Below are 15,760 nucleotides of genomic sequence, written 5' to 3'. Positions count from 1 at the left end.
CTCCTTTCAAGAACGTCATAATTCAAAAATCGTCAATTTTCAGTTGTGCATGTTTTCGGTATGTCCAGAAAATGAACTATATCCCAGCAAAAGCCGCATATTTTTAACTTAATATTTACAGGGCAGAAAGAGTTGTTTTTTGCATTTTGAAGAATAGGTATGTTTTAATTATTTTTTAAAATAAACTAAATATTTTTCAAATAGAGAAAAAACCTTCAGGTTTTACCTAAAAAGATCTGTTGCACAGTAAAAAGTTTGATAAGCTTGATATTTATTTTTAATACGTAGTATAACATTTTTAATCTTTAAAAACGTTCTCCTGAAAAAACAAGTTTTTTGATTTTTGACGTTCTTGAAAGCGATATGTAAAATACAAAGTTCTAAGGGTTTGTATATCATTATACCCTATACAAAACAGGAAACCTAAAATTTGATGTGCTTTTTATACAATTGTATTAACGTTAGCCTCAAAAGTTAACTTGCTGTCAAGAAAAATTCCGAGTTAAATATACAATATCATTTATTTCAGCGGTCAAAACCGACTCCGCTACGAGCCACGCTTCGCCCGGATTCTACTGGAAGGAGTATCCACACTACTTTACCGAAGTGTACGGGGACGCTCGCCAAAAGGGTGCGACCACCCCCGAGGACGATGGCGAGGAGGAGGAGGAGAAAGGACCCCCTCCCGACCCCGAGCCCGCCTTCGTAGACGGCCCGGGAGAGAACGTCACAGCCCAGCTGGGCGGGAGGGTCGTTTTGACTTGCAAGGTGTCGGATCTTGGGGACAGAACGGTTGGTGCATTTTTTCTTATACCTCTCTCCTAAAAAACTAACAAACATATCGTAGTCATACAAGAGAAAGTGGCCAAGTGCATTAATTTACAACAAACGTGATTATTGACTATTTGATATGTTACTAGCTTAATATTGCCCTGAAAAAATCCCAAAGCGATTTTAAACTTGGAAGTATAATATATTGACTAACTGCATTGATGTTTATTTTCTTACCAAGCAAAAGTGACTTAAATGGCCCTTCTGAACATTTTACGTTTTGTTAGTTGGTCACTTTCTCCTATGATCAACATGTCATGTAGGTACTATATGAAATAAAACAAATTTGTTTTTATAAAATTGATTAGCTTTGTTTTCACCACGTTTTTTATTAATACAATATAACTTACTGGTTTCGACAATACCTTGTCATCATCAGGGTTTATTTAAATCAAAAACATTAAAAACATTAAAATATTCTCACAAAAAACTTACACACGCTAGAATTTTTATGGAGTGTGTGGTAGTTTTTGGTGAGAGTATTTTAATATTTATAACGTTTTTCATTTGAAATAAACCCTAATGATGACAAGGTATTATCGAAACCAGTAGGTTAAATTGTATTCATAAAAAAGTGGTGAAAACAAAGTTAATTAATTTTATAAAGTTTATAAAATGTGCCACAAAGTATCTGCGGAAAACAATTTTATTGGTATGTTTTTTTCCAACCAGTTACGACAAGAACCTTGTTATCATCAATATTAAATACTAAACATGTACTAATGATGACAAGGTTGACCCTGATGATGACAAGGTTCTTCTCGAAACCGGTTGGAGAAAAATTATTCCAATAAAAAAGTGGTTAAAAACAAAGTTGTTTTATTTTATTAAGTTTATACAATGTGTAACAAAGTACTAGCGAAAAATATTAATGAAAAAATTAATTGTATTGGCCACCCTTAAGAATCAAACCTGCGCCTTCAGTCCGGTAGTTAAACGCGCTAACCGTTGTCCTACTATTATGTAATTATGTAATTATGCAAGGAATTTTTTCATTTTTTTTTGCTCATCACTTTTGATTAGAATGATAAAACTTTCTTAATTTCATCTCAGCCTTGGATTATTTCCTTTATCACCATTTAAATATTTATCATATAACATTTTGCCGCACGTTCCTAGAGAACGCATTTCGACTGTATTCAGTATATTTTCATCATTCTTTTGCCAACTTTATGCTTCACTACCATTAATTAGGGCTGGAACTAGGACCTATTTTGTACTGCTACTTTAGTTTTCGCTGATAAATTCTAGCTAGATAAATTATAACTTTCTTTTCTATGTAGCTTGATAAATTCTCTGACATTTCACGGTTTATTTTTGTTGTTGCTTTTTTTTCGAGGATGACTCCTCATTGTCACATACAACAATCGAATTTGTTGTTTGGAAAATCGCTGTTTTTCTTAAACTGCCCATGAACGATTTGAGCCCTTACAAATCAAGATTCTGTTCAAGTATTGTATCCGTCATCTTTTTATCTTATTTTTTTTTTAATTTGAGATACTGAAGGTGGTAAAATAAAATAAAAATCACGCAAATAACGTCTTTAATTTTTTTTTAATAAATTTTAGTATGTGTTATTTTATTGTTTGATTATCCACTTAGGAGTTTTAAATATTGACATATCAATGTACACGGGGAAGAATGGGAAGATCTTAGTATGTACAAGGCTAACGAAATTTCATAGGCTGGTTTCAGTCACTTTATAAACGTGTAAAATTCACCATTTTACCCGTGCAACTTATTAATTAAATATAATTTTTTGACATCTCATCAAAGATGAAGAAGAATATGGAAGTCTGGGCATTTACGGGGCTGACGACCGTCATAGGCTGGTTTAATCACTTTGCACACATGAAAATGCCCAAAATTTCATATTCTTCTTCATCTTTGATGAGATGTCAAAAAATAATATGAAAATAACTAACAAACTAACTAACTAACCATCACGCCACTTCCCCGCAGAGGTAGGCAGAGAGAATAGAGCGCCACACCACTCTGTCCTTGCAAACATTCTTCGCCTCTTCCACGTTCATGCATCTCCTCATACATACCCGCCGATTGTTACGACTCCTAACCTGACCACTTAGTATTTGGCATACCTGATCGTGCCATGTTTTTCTCGGTCTTCCTCTGCTTCTTTTCCCGCAAACATTCGCCTCATAAATTTGTTTTACCGTTCTTTCCTCACTCATTCGTTCTACATGTCCAAACCATCTCAACACACCTTTCTTAATTTTATCGATAATGCTTATCTCAGCTTTGCATTCCTTCCTTATTTCACTATTCGCACATCTATCATACATCGTTTTGTCGCACATTCTTCTGAGAGATCGCATTTCGACTGCATTCAGTCTACTTTCATCCTTCTTTTGCCAACTCCATGTTTCACTTCCATACATTAGAGTTGGATAATATGAAAATAACTCCTGTAATTGGAGATAATCCAGATTTTGTGGACAAGTATTTGGACACACTCAAAATGTTGTATTAATTAAATATAATAAAAATTAAAAAACATTATTTTTTCTCCTAGCATGTAATAAAAATCGGGAAGAATTTTACGTATATGTCATGTAGGTATTTTATAAATCAATAAAAAAACTTACTCTGATCAACCAAAGATGGAACCAAGAACTCGCCTGTGGAAAAGGTGTCAATTGAAGTATTTAATATACAGCTTCCGAAATTTGAGTATTACGTTTGTCAATCATAGGATGAATGGTGAATGTTACACTGTATAAGGTGAAAATTTAAACCATCTTACGACGGATCGTAAGCCTTGTAGATATCCAGACAATAATTTTTTTCTTCATCTTTGTTAAGATGTCATTTTATTTTTTAGGTATGGTAAATCAATTATGGGCAGAATTTGTGAATGTTACACGTATGTAAAGTGATCACTTAACCAAGCATTTGACATTCGTCAACCCTGTAAATGCCCAGACTTCCACATTTTTCTTCATCAATGTGTGTCAATCCCTCTCCAAGCACAAGAGTTTATTCTATTTTTTTAGAGGAACAAGGTATGCATCGTAACACGTGTCACAATAGATTTTGAGAAATAGTGGTATTTACTTAGTAAAACTGAAATTTAAAATGAAATTAATTTATATTGAATGAATTAAAGCAACGTATTATTATAAATAATTAATACGTTTAAGTTATGGTAAGGTTTTAAGCATAATTTTACTTTAGAAATGGATTTTTATATGTGAATTTAAATTTAAAATATATTTTTTTATGATTTCTTTTAGATATCCTGGGTCAGACGAAGAGGCGATGACTTCGTGCTGCTATCAGCTGGGAGGCTGACTCTCGCCAGCGATGGACGCTGGTCTCTCCAGGCCTCTCCTGGAGATTGGAGAATGGTCCTTCATCCGGTGGCTGCCAGAGACCAAGGAACGTACGAGTGCCAAGTCTCCAGGCATCCTCCGCTTGTAAGAAGGATAGACTTGACTGTATTAGGTGAGCGATGCTTATTGAATATATTATTCTCCGATAGTCCCAAGAATTAATAATAAATATGGGAGTCGAACACTGCAATATATCGTTCCGAACATTTTTAATTTGTTGCCGACGGATGTTAGAGGTCAAAATAAAATATGGAACAGAGGCAAAATAAAGGAATGCGTAAATGATCAAGAGTTAATTTTATTAAAATTGTAAAATGTTTATATTCTTAATTTTTTTCTCTTTTTTGTGTATATATTAGGTCAAAATCGTTAAAAGCAATAAGAAATGTATTAAAAAAAAAAAACTCCACCGACAAGACATACAAAACATCTGTAAGTTTTCAAAACTAGTCGTTTTTAAAAATAAAACTCTTTAAGTGGTATATTCAAAAGTTTAATTAAAAAAAAACATATAAAAACAACTCCTAATTGGAGATAATCCAGTGAACAAGTATTTGGATACACTTAAAATGTAAATCCATGTTATCCTCTATTTTGATATATTATTAGATTAAAACTAATATATTTAGCTTTTCTCTTTATTTTTATTTGACCAGTGACCGGGTTTCGTCGTTACTGACATCATCAGACTGGTGGGGGGCTATACAAATCGTTATGTTATTTATAAAACAAGGCAGGAGTTGATAACCATGATTTGATACAATTTTGTTGAGAAATTTATTGAATTTGAGTGAATTTAAGTATTGTATGATATTAAAAATATTTTTTATAAAGGTTTTTTTTGTATTGAGAGCACGATTTTATATAGATTTTTATTTTTTGTAATTGAATTTAAATTATGTAACGAAGTATCAGGAACTGCTGGTTGACGGCCCCTTCCACTACGCTGCGGTTGCCCGGGGAAGTCCGAAGTTCTCTGAAATGTAAATTTCCCGGCAGTCATTTCTTATCGACTAGACATTAAGGCATCTATTGTTTCTTTTCTAACGGGTAAAGTAAGGGAGAATGAATGTGCGTTACTTGATCATTAAATATGTCTTTATTGGGACAATTTTTTAACTTATTTAATTCCAAAATTTCGAGCCAATTTTTTAATAAATAAATAGGTTAAAAATAGGGAAATAAATAGGTTAAAAAATTGGATAATATAAATCCTCTATTTTGTTTTTTTTCCAGGTATCTTCATTTTAAACTTAATCCATCAGGTTTAAATCAAGCATGGATCTTTTCATAGATCGCTGTGTGCAACTTGAGCTTCACTGCATTTTATTTTTAATTATCATCAACTAATTTCCCTTAAAAAAAGTTACTTCATATAAATATTTTTTATTTTATTTATTGTTTCGGCATTTACTTTGTGGTAAGACATGTTTAAATGATTGAGGAAACTCTTGTTTTTATACCACTTGAGTTAATTAATGACTACTATTGTAGTTTTGTAAGCTTAACTTCCATCGTCAGATCTGAATAATAACTAAAAAAACTAGTTTTTTTCCAATACTGTTATGTTAAAAACTAGTTTTTTCAAATACTTTCATGTTAAAAACTAGTTTTTTAGTTATTATATAGATCTGATGATGGAAGTTTAGCTTCCGAAACTAGTAGTCATTAATAAACTCAAGTGGTATAAAAACAAGTTTTTCCTTAATCATTTAAAATATTTTTTTGTAAATTTTGACATCTTAACAAATGAAAGTTTAAGTATTCACAGGGCTTTTCACGTGTCTAAGTGATCACTTTACACACTTACATGTTTAGTCAAGTCAATTTTTTTTATTTGTTTGTACAATATAACGTACTAATGTAAGCAAAACTATCTTATTTTCACAATTCTAAAATAATAAAATTGTTTCCCTTATCCGCTGAAGTTGGGCGTTGATTGCCTTCTCTTTTGTTACTATCTGTTAAACTTTAAAGTTAACAAGGAAGTTAATTTAGTTACCACACCTCTTAATTAAGAACGTACATAAACTTCGCTTCTTCGTAGATTGTTTACACTTGAGCTGGCATATAAAACGTTTTATACTGCACTTACTCCAATACTAACTTTTATGTGTGCATTAATTACGGATTACGTTTTATTCGGAGCTTTATGTAAGCTCGCGCTGGGAAATTAAATTATAACTTCATTGTATATTAAATTTCCTCGATGGTTATGTACACATTGTTTTAATTTAAAATATTATTTACAAATTTGAGCCATAGGTCTAATAAAATGGAGACTTTAACCAACGAACGTGGTGAATATATCGAATAAAAGATATATTTATACTTAAATGATAAGTGGATAAATACTGCTTGTACGTATAAATATAACTTAAAGCGATTAAAAGGAGAAATGAACGAAAGAATGATATTTTAATATTTTTTTTAAATACATAACACATATAACAAGGTATAAATTTGTCCTAATAAACAACATTTAAAGCGGGTTGTCATTGGTTCATACAATGTGATTCATATAATACCTTAAACAACGAGAGAGACGAAAAAAAACGTAAAAGTAAAAACAGTACGAAAAAATTATAAATTCTATTTTTTTTATTGAGAAAACAGTAACTTTGAGTGGGAAAAATATTTGAAAAAATAAAATAAAATTTAAAAAATCAAAAAATTAAATTTAAATTAATTAATGCCTGAATGATGCGAACTTTGTGTTTCAGATCTACCCACCTCCATTATCCTCTTATAAATAGATATTTTATAATAAGTTTAAATTTTTAATGACTTTATAGATGAAGGATGCAGGTCGTACCACTTAATTGCATAATAATCTAGGTTCTTTTGACCAAAAGACGTATGTGATAGATTTTGTTTGATGTGTTTCTGTATTATGGATCTTATAGTTCTATGTATGTACGTTAACATGAAGTATGTGAATTGTGATTAGTGGGCTTTTCTGTGAGGTGCTGTCTTGTGTTGTTTGAGAGTTATTATGAAATTCAAATATAAGGATAGTTTTATCATAGTATAGTTTTTTTTTTAAATTACCTAACCTCCAAGTGACCCTGAAATCTAGCTACGACTTACGCACCACCGCTTATCATGGCCTCACTTAGGCTTCAACTTTATTAGTTTTATAATCTTTTCCTAGTTGTAAGTGGATTTACTCTTCATGTTCACCCACCTATCCTCTCTTCTCTTTGACATTTCTTTATATACAACAGTATTCATAATATATAAATATAATTATTTAATTGGCTTTTATCATTGACAATCTATTTTTTTTAATATATTTTTTGCTTGAGCTGTATTATTTCCAAACAGATAAAATAATTTGACCTTTCCGGGAGCATGGACGTAAATGAACGTCGGTGCGAATTTTCCTCAAAGGAGTATCGACGTCAAGGAACGTCGAAGTCTATATCTGTCGGTTAGTATGATGTAATTTGTATAGTAATGACATCTGCGGATATTTGTATGTAACTTTGTCATAAAATAAAACCTAGAGATGTTGAGCTTTACTTACTTTTTAAATTATTTTTACATAATTTCCATCTTCATAATACAAAGATTTTATTTAAAAAAATATTTAATGTAAAAAGCCCACTCCACAGAGAAAGTCGGACATCAATTATTGTACTCCTGGAAAGGTTAAATATATAAGGATCCAAAGTAACTGTCATTTTGTGTAATTTATTAGTAAAAATTCTAGTCAAAAACACTCGCTTCGATTATCATAAGGTTTAATTTGTAAAATATTTCATATGTGTCATCAACAGGTTAATATTCTAGATTCTAGATCATCACGTCACTAGTGATATTGAATGCAAGTGACTTGTCTATTAACTTGTCCCCTTATGTCATCCTGTCGCCCTGGTATCCGCATGCAAATTTAATGACGTAATACCAGCTTGATATGTTTTCAAACACTTCCTTCCTCGATTCTGTTGAGAAATTCATTTTCTTCCTGACGTTTAAAAATAACTACCTTTTAGATTAAATATGCCCGTGTAAGAGAAAAATTTACATAAAACTGAAATTGTTTAGCAATTCCACAACAGACTGTTCTCTTTCGAATAAGTTGAAAATAATTAAACTTCTTTTGCTATTTTCTTTTGCAGTTTTCATGATATCATATCATTTTTCTCGAGTTTTAAAAATGTTTTTCAACTATTTCATTTTATGTTCTCCTGGCGCTTAATGTAGTTACTTTATGAATTTATTAAAGCTACGTTTCAGATTGTACACATGAGTTAACGCTTCTGTCTACAAATATATCAGTTTCAAATATAAACTACTAAAATAAATTAAAAAAAAATATAAATATATATATTTCAAATGAATAGTTAAAAAAACAAATCAATATTAATAGAGTATCACAAAACAGTATTTTTATAAATTTTTTTGTATACCGCAAACTCATCACTCACAATATGGTATATTTCATAATTTAAAACGTTAAAAAAAAACGTTATCTGCACCCAATGGTGCATAGGGCACTGCGTCATATAAACGCAGTGTTATCTTGATCGTTTTACACATGAAGGAAAGTTGATTAGCCCTCCGCTTCAGGTACCAGTCCAGGGTGATATTAAATAAATATGACAGTGAAAAAATCACTTATATTTATTTAACCCCCTTTGGGAATTGAACCCGGGACCTCCAGAACGGTAGCCGAGCGCGCTGACCATTACACTACGGAGGCGGACATATAATTTACACTTAATTTTCATAATTTACGTAAACAAATACTTTGAATATAAATTACCGTATAATCAGTTTCAATAACGTACTACGATAAAATATATGAATGATTATTTTCACAGTTCTCGAATTTTTACACATGAATAAATTTGAAAATTAAATCATATTTTCATATAGTGTACGGTGTGCGTGAAAACTTTTGGCGAGGGAAGGGTAATTAACTATGAGTATTTCAATGATTTAGAATTTAGTACATAAACCCTGATGATGACAAGGTTCTTGTCGAAACCGGTTGGATAAAGTGTACCAATAAAAAGTGGTTGAAACAAAGTTGTTTAATTTTATAAAGTTTATAAAACGTGCCACAAAGTCTCAGCAAAAAACATTCAAGAAATAAGGCATGTTAATTTACTGTAATATTTGTTATTAAATAATAATTACGCTTGATAAAACTGATAGACATACAAATACTCGAACGTTTTATTATAACAGGAAAATTTCCACCAAACGGACTTTGAGCTTGAACGCTTTCAACGCGCAATTTATCAAAAGGAACTTTAAGAAATAGTCTGAATTAGTTAACATAAAACGAAACATTTCCTTCACTCTTCAAAAGCTTCAAGTTTATCATTTTGGTACATTTTCATCGTTCCTTTGGAGTTTCTATTAAAAAGAAATCTATTTCCTAAATGTGTATAACTTGACTCGAGTATACGACTGCTAGTGACAGGTCAACTAGGAGTATGTATACTGAAATTGAGAAAATAAAATTTATTAAATACGCTTTTTTATTGATTAAATATTTAATTTATTATTAGATTAAAACCAATATTTTTAGCTTTTCCACTTTTTTATTTGACCAGCGACCGGGTTTCGTCGTTACCGACATCATCAGACTGGTGAGAGGCTATACAAATTGTTATGTTATATATAAAAGAAGGCAGGAGTTGATAACCATGATTTGATATAATTTTATGAGAAATAAATTTAATTTGAGTGAATTTAAGTATTGTATGATATTAAAAATATTTTTTATAAAGGTTTTTTTGTATTAAAAGCACGATTTTATATAAAGTTATAATAGATTAAATATTTGTTTGAAAGACGAATTTTCAAGCAACTTGTAATTAAAAACGTTTTTTGTTGATGGTGACATTAATGTTGTTTATAATGTTCGATACTTTCATTTTAATTAAAATTTTATTTGGTAAATAATGAATCTATTTCTTTAAATCTAGTATGACACGCGTTTTAACACATTAAGTATTATTTAAAATATAGATAATAATAAACCCTCTTAATAGAGTCGATTACTGTAATGGTATATACACGGGTCTACCAAACAGTAAAATGACTCGACTGCAATCAGTGTTAAACGCAGCAGCGAGACTGATTTTTGGAATTTCTAAATTCAGCCACATCACCCCACTACTTCACAAACTGCACTGGTTACGCTTTCCCGAAAGGGTTGAGTATAAACTTTGCCTACTTATGTATAAATCAATACATAATATGGCTCCAGAGTATCTAAAAGAGCTGTGTATTCCAGATTAATTGGTTGATAGACATCTCACGCTTCGATCGGCTACAACAACTGCAATGGGCAAACCGATCTTACCAGCTCGCAACCAGCGCACTAAATTTGGCGAGCGTGCCTTTGCTGTTGTGGGACGATGGCGTGGAATGCTCTTCCACTAATGGTTAGAAATAGTGAGAGTGAGATGATCTTTAGAAAAAACTAAAAACACATTTGTTTGCTAAATCCTTTCCACCATAATATTTTCCCCAATTCATTCACAGTGAAGCGCCCTTGAGGTAGTATTTTACAAAAAAGGCGCTATATTTAAGTTTTTTGACATCTCAACATAGATGAAGAAGTAGTCTGGGTATTTACAGGGCTTACAACTGATCCTTAAATAATAATTCAAATTCGATTTAAAAACATCCATTTTGATTTTTCTATTTTAAATTATTTTTTACGTGGTTCTACATATTTTACGAAATCTTTTTCTTACAAAATCTACTGATTCAATAAAATAGAAAATGTTTTATAAGCTCTTATCCACTTTGTCAAAAGTTCTGATTATCTTTAACGTGACACAGGTTGATACAATTATAGCAGAAAGACCTGTCAAGTCTCATTACTATCGAAGTAAAAAGAACTGTTTATTAACTTACACCTTGGATTGTCCCAAAGGAAAGGGTAATAACGTTTTTCTTGCTTATACGTGACAGGAAAAAGTATTTTTATTACTTGAGTACTGTATATTAATGCCGGAAGGATTCAATCGAACCGCGTAGAGTTTCGACATTTCAAATGGCCCTAATAGACAGATTTTTTTTTTTAAAAAATTTTCGCAGTTTTTGTGGCACATTCTATAAAACTTAATAACTAAACTAGAACTTTTTTACCACATATTTTATCGGTTCTTTTCTCCAACCAGTTTCGAAAAGAACCTTGTCATTTTCAAAGACCAACTTGTTTATGTTTATCCCTGAAGATGACAAAGATATTGTCGAAACCGGTTGGAGAAAAGTAGCAATTAAAATAGTGGTTAAAAACAAAGTGCTACTTTTATTTTATTAAGTTTTAAATAAAATATTGTCTCTTATAGAGGATTATTCACCAAATTACAACTTATGACAGTCAATTTACTTTAACCCTTTCCACTCTGACCATTTTTTCTCATAACTGATCGGCTACTTTGATAAAAAAAAATGCGACGTTTTTCTACCATCAAAATAAATATTTTGGTTTCCTAATTTTAGGACACTCTGTCTGGCAATTCGTATGACCATGTTAAATAAATTAATTGTGTTTATCTTTAATATTTTTTGGTAGAAAATACTTGGGTTATAGAGAAATCAGTTATTAAACTTACACCTGCGCCGGGACATTGTGGCCCACGAAGCTGCCTACTAGAATCATACGGGCCAGAATGTCTGGCCTACAGAGTGGTAAGAGTTAAGCTAAAACAATCCTTTCATAAACATATAAGAATCACTCTAAAATTACTCAAGAAAGCACCTCCCAGCAAATCCCATAATTAACGCAGTATACGGTAAATTGCACATCAAATAAAACCTATAAATTATATATTGCAAGGAATAATGATCAAAAAGACTGTAAAGACATTTTCTCCACTCGTATTCCGCATCCCTGATCTCTACATAACAATAATTTTGACGATTTAAAAAAATACACTGTGTTTAGATCTAACAGTGGTCGAAATAAATCTAAGACGCTTAGGACATTGAATTTGGAAGAAAAAAAGGCTGACGAAGAATTCTACTAAGAAAAAAATACTTATTACATGTCACTTTAATTAATTTTCAGGGTCCCCTACGTTTTAAGGAGACACTTTGTGCTTTTAAGCATGTTTTTTTTAACTGCCTTAGTCAACAGCCACGTAGGCTTTTCTAGCATTCCACTAGAAGACCAACTGGAAATGTTGAAGCTTTGGGAATAGCGGTTTTTTGCCTAACCGCCCTTTTTCCAGTTATCGAAACTTTATTGATAAGAAGTTCTTTTACTGAAATTCTCAGAGTGAAATACAATTTCATTCAATTTATCTTTTGCTATCCTGAGAAGGGGAAATGTTTGCGATCATTTGTCTTTTTAAATTCTCTCTATTATCATCTCATTCTATCATTTATATTTATATAAAGGGAAACACTAAAAAAGGTTTCAAGGTATAAAATATATTTAAAAAATGACACAGGAATAACAGAATTTATTATGAATTTCCTTCGTTTCTGATATTTAAAAATTTAATGAAACTTTTAAAAATTTATCATTTTAATATTTTAATGTTTGTACATTAAAATATGAATTTTTATTTTATACTTTCTTAGCTTTAGCTTTATTCAACATTTTTTCAATATTTCCTGATGATAAATTGGTTATTAAATTCTATTTTTCGCAATCAATTAATCTTTTAGTTTTAAATAAGGTACATTTTTCTTCATCTTGATAATACACATTTTCAAAATTTACAATTATTTGCCGAGGTGTTTCTTGTGCCATGGGCACATCTTAAAATGCCTCTTTAAAAAAATAATATAATAAAACAAGAACTACATAGTTTTTTAAAGTCTTTATTTAATTGGGTCACGTCTCAGATTTGACGTAAAAATAAATATCGGTGTATGCGGATATCCAATTTTTTCGATATTACTTTGACTGCATTGGGAATCAAACCCAGAATCTTCAGCATGATAACCACTTCCCTATGAAGGCGGACAGATAATAGTCCAGGATAATTAAAAATAAATATAAGAAAAAAAAACACATAATTTTTTTACCTCCTGGAAAATAAACCCTGAATCTCCAGCACGGTAGCCAAATGCTTCAACCACTACACAAATAAAAATCCACTAATAAAAACTTTTTGCCCGCCACTGGTTTTATTTACCACACGCAAAAACAATAACCACATCCTGAAAACAAATTAGATTTTATCCGACGCCATTTTTTTTATATGAATACGACAAAGTGTTGCCCTTGAATAATGTTTCACGTATTTTATTGACAATATTGCCACTTGGCACCTACGCAGTCACGCACTTACGGGCATTAATATTATTTTATGGCGAAAAATGACAACCGCCGCGGATATCGTTTTCCGCGCGTTTTTGTCCATACAATCTTGGCATAAAGAAAAATAGTGAGTTTGAATAAATTTAACATTTAAAATTTCATTGTTCGGGCAGTATTGAATTTTATTTTTGTTGATATAGCACAACTTTGTGAAATAACATGAAAGTTTAGAAATAAAAATAAAACATGACATAATATCACATTTCAACTGAGAAAATATTCATGTCAGGCAGTTGACTTTCTCAAACTAGTCTTTAATTTCATTGATTTATTTGAATTTATCACTTTGTAGATTACCACAATCAACTTAATTCAATAAATTGATATTAATCAACCTTATTTTCAATAAAAATTTTACTCGGTAAATGCCACTATTCTTTAAAAAATAACGGTGTTTAAAAATGAAGCGGAATGCATCTAAACGTGTGTCACGATAGATTTTAAGAAATATTAGTTTTTACCATGTGAAACATAAATAAAAATAAACGTTTAATTTATATTTGAAGCACTTTGTGATTTTTCGTTTTATTATTAACATGTAACTTTGTTTTAAAATCACAATAAATATTTTATTATAACTTGATTATAATGTCTACCGGTTTCGAAGCTAACCGCTTCTTTATCAAGTATTAATCAGTCTTGACAAAAAAGCGGTTAGCTTCGAAACCGGTAGACATTATAATTGAGTTATAATAAAATATTTATAGTGATTTTAAAACTAAATTGTATTTGAATTATAACAAAATACGTGTTTACTTTTATAAACTCAAAATTATTTAATACAAGTATTTTATTTTTTATGCATATATTTTGAAATTGTATTTTTTTATTGGCTAGTGAAATGACTTAAAATATAAAATATATATTAATATTCGTCTCATCCACATTCATTCACCTCTCCAAGCATACCCGTCGATTATTACTGCTCCTGACCTTACCACTTTCAAGAATTTGAAATACTTGATCATGCTTAGTTTTCCTCAGTCTTTCTCTGCTTCTATTTCCAAATACGTTCGCCTCATAAATTAACATAAAAACACTCATTCATTCGACATCTCCGAACCATCTCAACACAATTTTCTTAATTTTATTGATAATGCTTATCTCAGCCTTGCTTTATTTATTTCACCATTTGAAATAAACCTTGCACCTTTATTATACGCATGCGTCTGACAGATCGCGATTTGGCTCCGTCCAGTATTCAATATTTCCAGCATAATGCTTCTCTTCTACATTTTAGGGTTGTTACCGGTACTCCGTTGTGTACTGCCTTTTAGGATATTATTTACTAAAACCGACTTCAATGCACCAATCACTCTGTCCCGAGCATCTATATCACCTTTATATATCTTTATCAATCTTTCCATGCCTAGTTAACTTACATTACAAATATAGTATATGAATAAAGTACCTTTTAAAATAATACTTGCGGTTTAAATTTGTACATGTCGCTCACTCCTTTCAACAACACCATAAATCCAAAATCGTCAATATTCAGTTGAGCATGTTTTTGAAATGCCCATAAAATGTTCTAAATATCCCAGCAAAAGCGGCATATTTTGAACTTAATATTTACCCGCTACAGAGCAGAGTGTTGTTTTTGCATTTTGAATAAAAGGTATTCTTTAATTATTTTTTAAACATACTAAATATTTTTCAAATGGAGAAAAAACCTTCAGGTTTTAACTTAAAAGATCTGTTGCACAGTAAAATGTTCAATAAGTGGCTTAATATTTATTTTTAATACATTTTATTATATTCTTAAGCTTTAAAAACGATCTCCTTAAAAATCAAGGTTTTTAAATGGAAAGTAGTGAGCGATGGGTAAATAACTCGTTGAAATTTCGAAAAGATTCAAATAACTTTTTCGTGTAAAATTTCAGTTACTCCTTAGCAAAATTATTATATTTTATATAAAACCTAAATTATTTATTTAATCCGCCTCCATACTATTATGCCTTACTCAGTTTTCCCTAGGAAAATATTGAAATATATGTTCTTTCAGCATAGGGTAAAGTGCGTAAGTAACCAGTTATTATTTAATATGTGTAATGTGTGTACAGTAAATCCTCAATATAACGGACCTATCTTTAATGTCCGCCTCCATAGTGTAATGGTCGGCACGCTCGACTATCATTCTGGAGGTCCTGGGTTCGATTTCCAAGGGGGGGTCAAATAAATATAAGTTATTTTTTCACTCTAATATTTATCAATATCACCCTGGACTGGTATCTGAAGCGGAGGGCTGATTACCTTTCCTTCATGTGTT

At 30.9% G+C, this 15,760-nt stretch overlaps 1 protein-coding gene across 1 annotated transcript in view; it reads left to right on the top strand.

The window, feature by feature from the left end:
* Positions 1-15,760, top strand: part of LOC148302092 (opioid-binding protein/cell adhesion molecule-like) — a 92,448-nt gene that overhangs the window by 20,185 nt on the left and 56,503 nt on the right. Inside the window, exons 2-3 of the mRNA XM_088272200.1 lie at positions 530-792; positions 4,086-4,296. Of these exons, the coding sequence (XP_088128326.1) occupies positions 530-792; positions 4,086-4,296 (474 nt within the window). The remainder of the gene's footprint in view (positions 1-529; positions 793-4,085; positions 4,297-15,760) is intronic.

This window comes from Brachycentrus maculatus, unplaced genomic scaffold (assembly GCF_059751285.1).
Source record: "Brachycentrus maculatus isolate JH-2025_06_01 unplaced genomic scaffold, ASM5975128v1 h1tg000482l, whole genome shotgun sequence".
Lineage (NCBI taxonomy): Eukaryota > Metazoa > Arthropoda > Insecta > Trichoptera > Brachycentridae > Brachycentrus > Brachycentrus maculatus.
The sequence above is the reverse complement of the archived record's forward strand: the minus strand, read 5'-3'. Positions and strand labels throughout refer to the sequence as shown.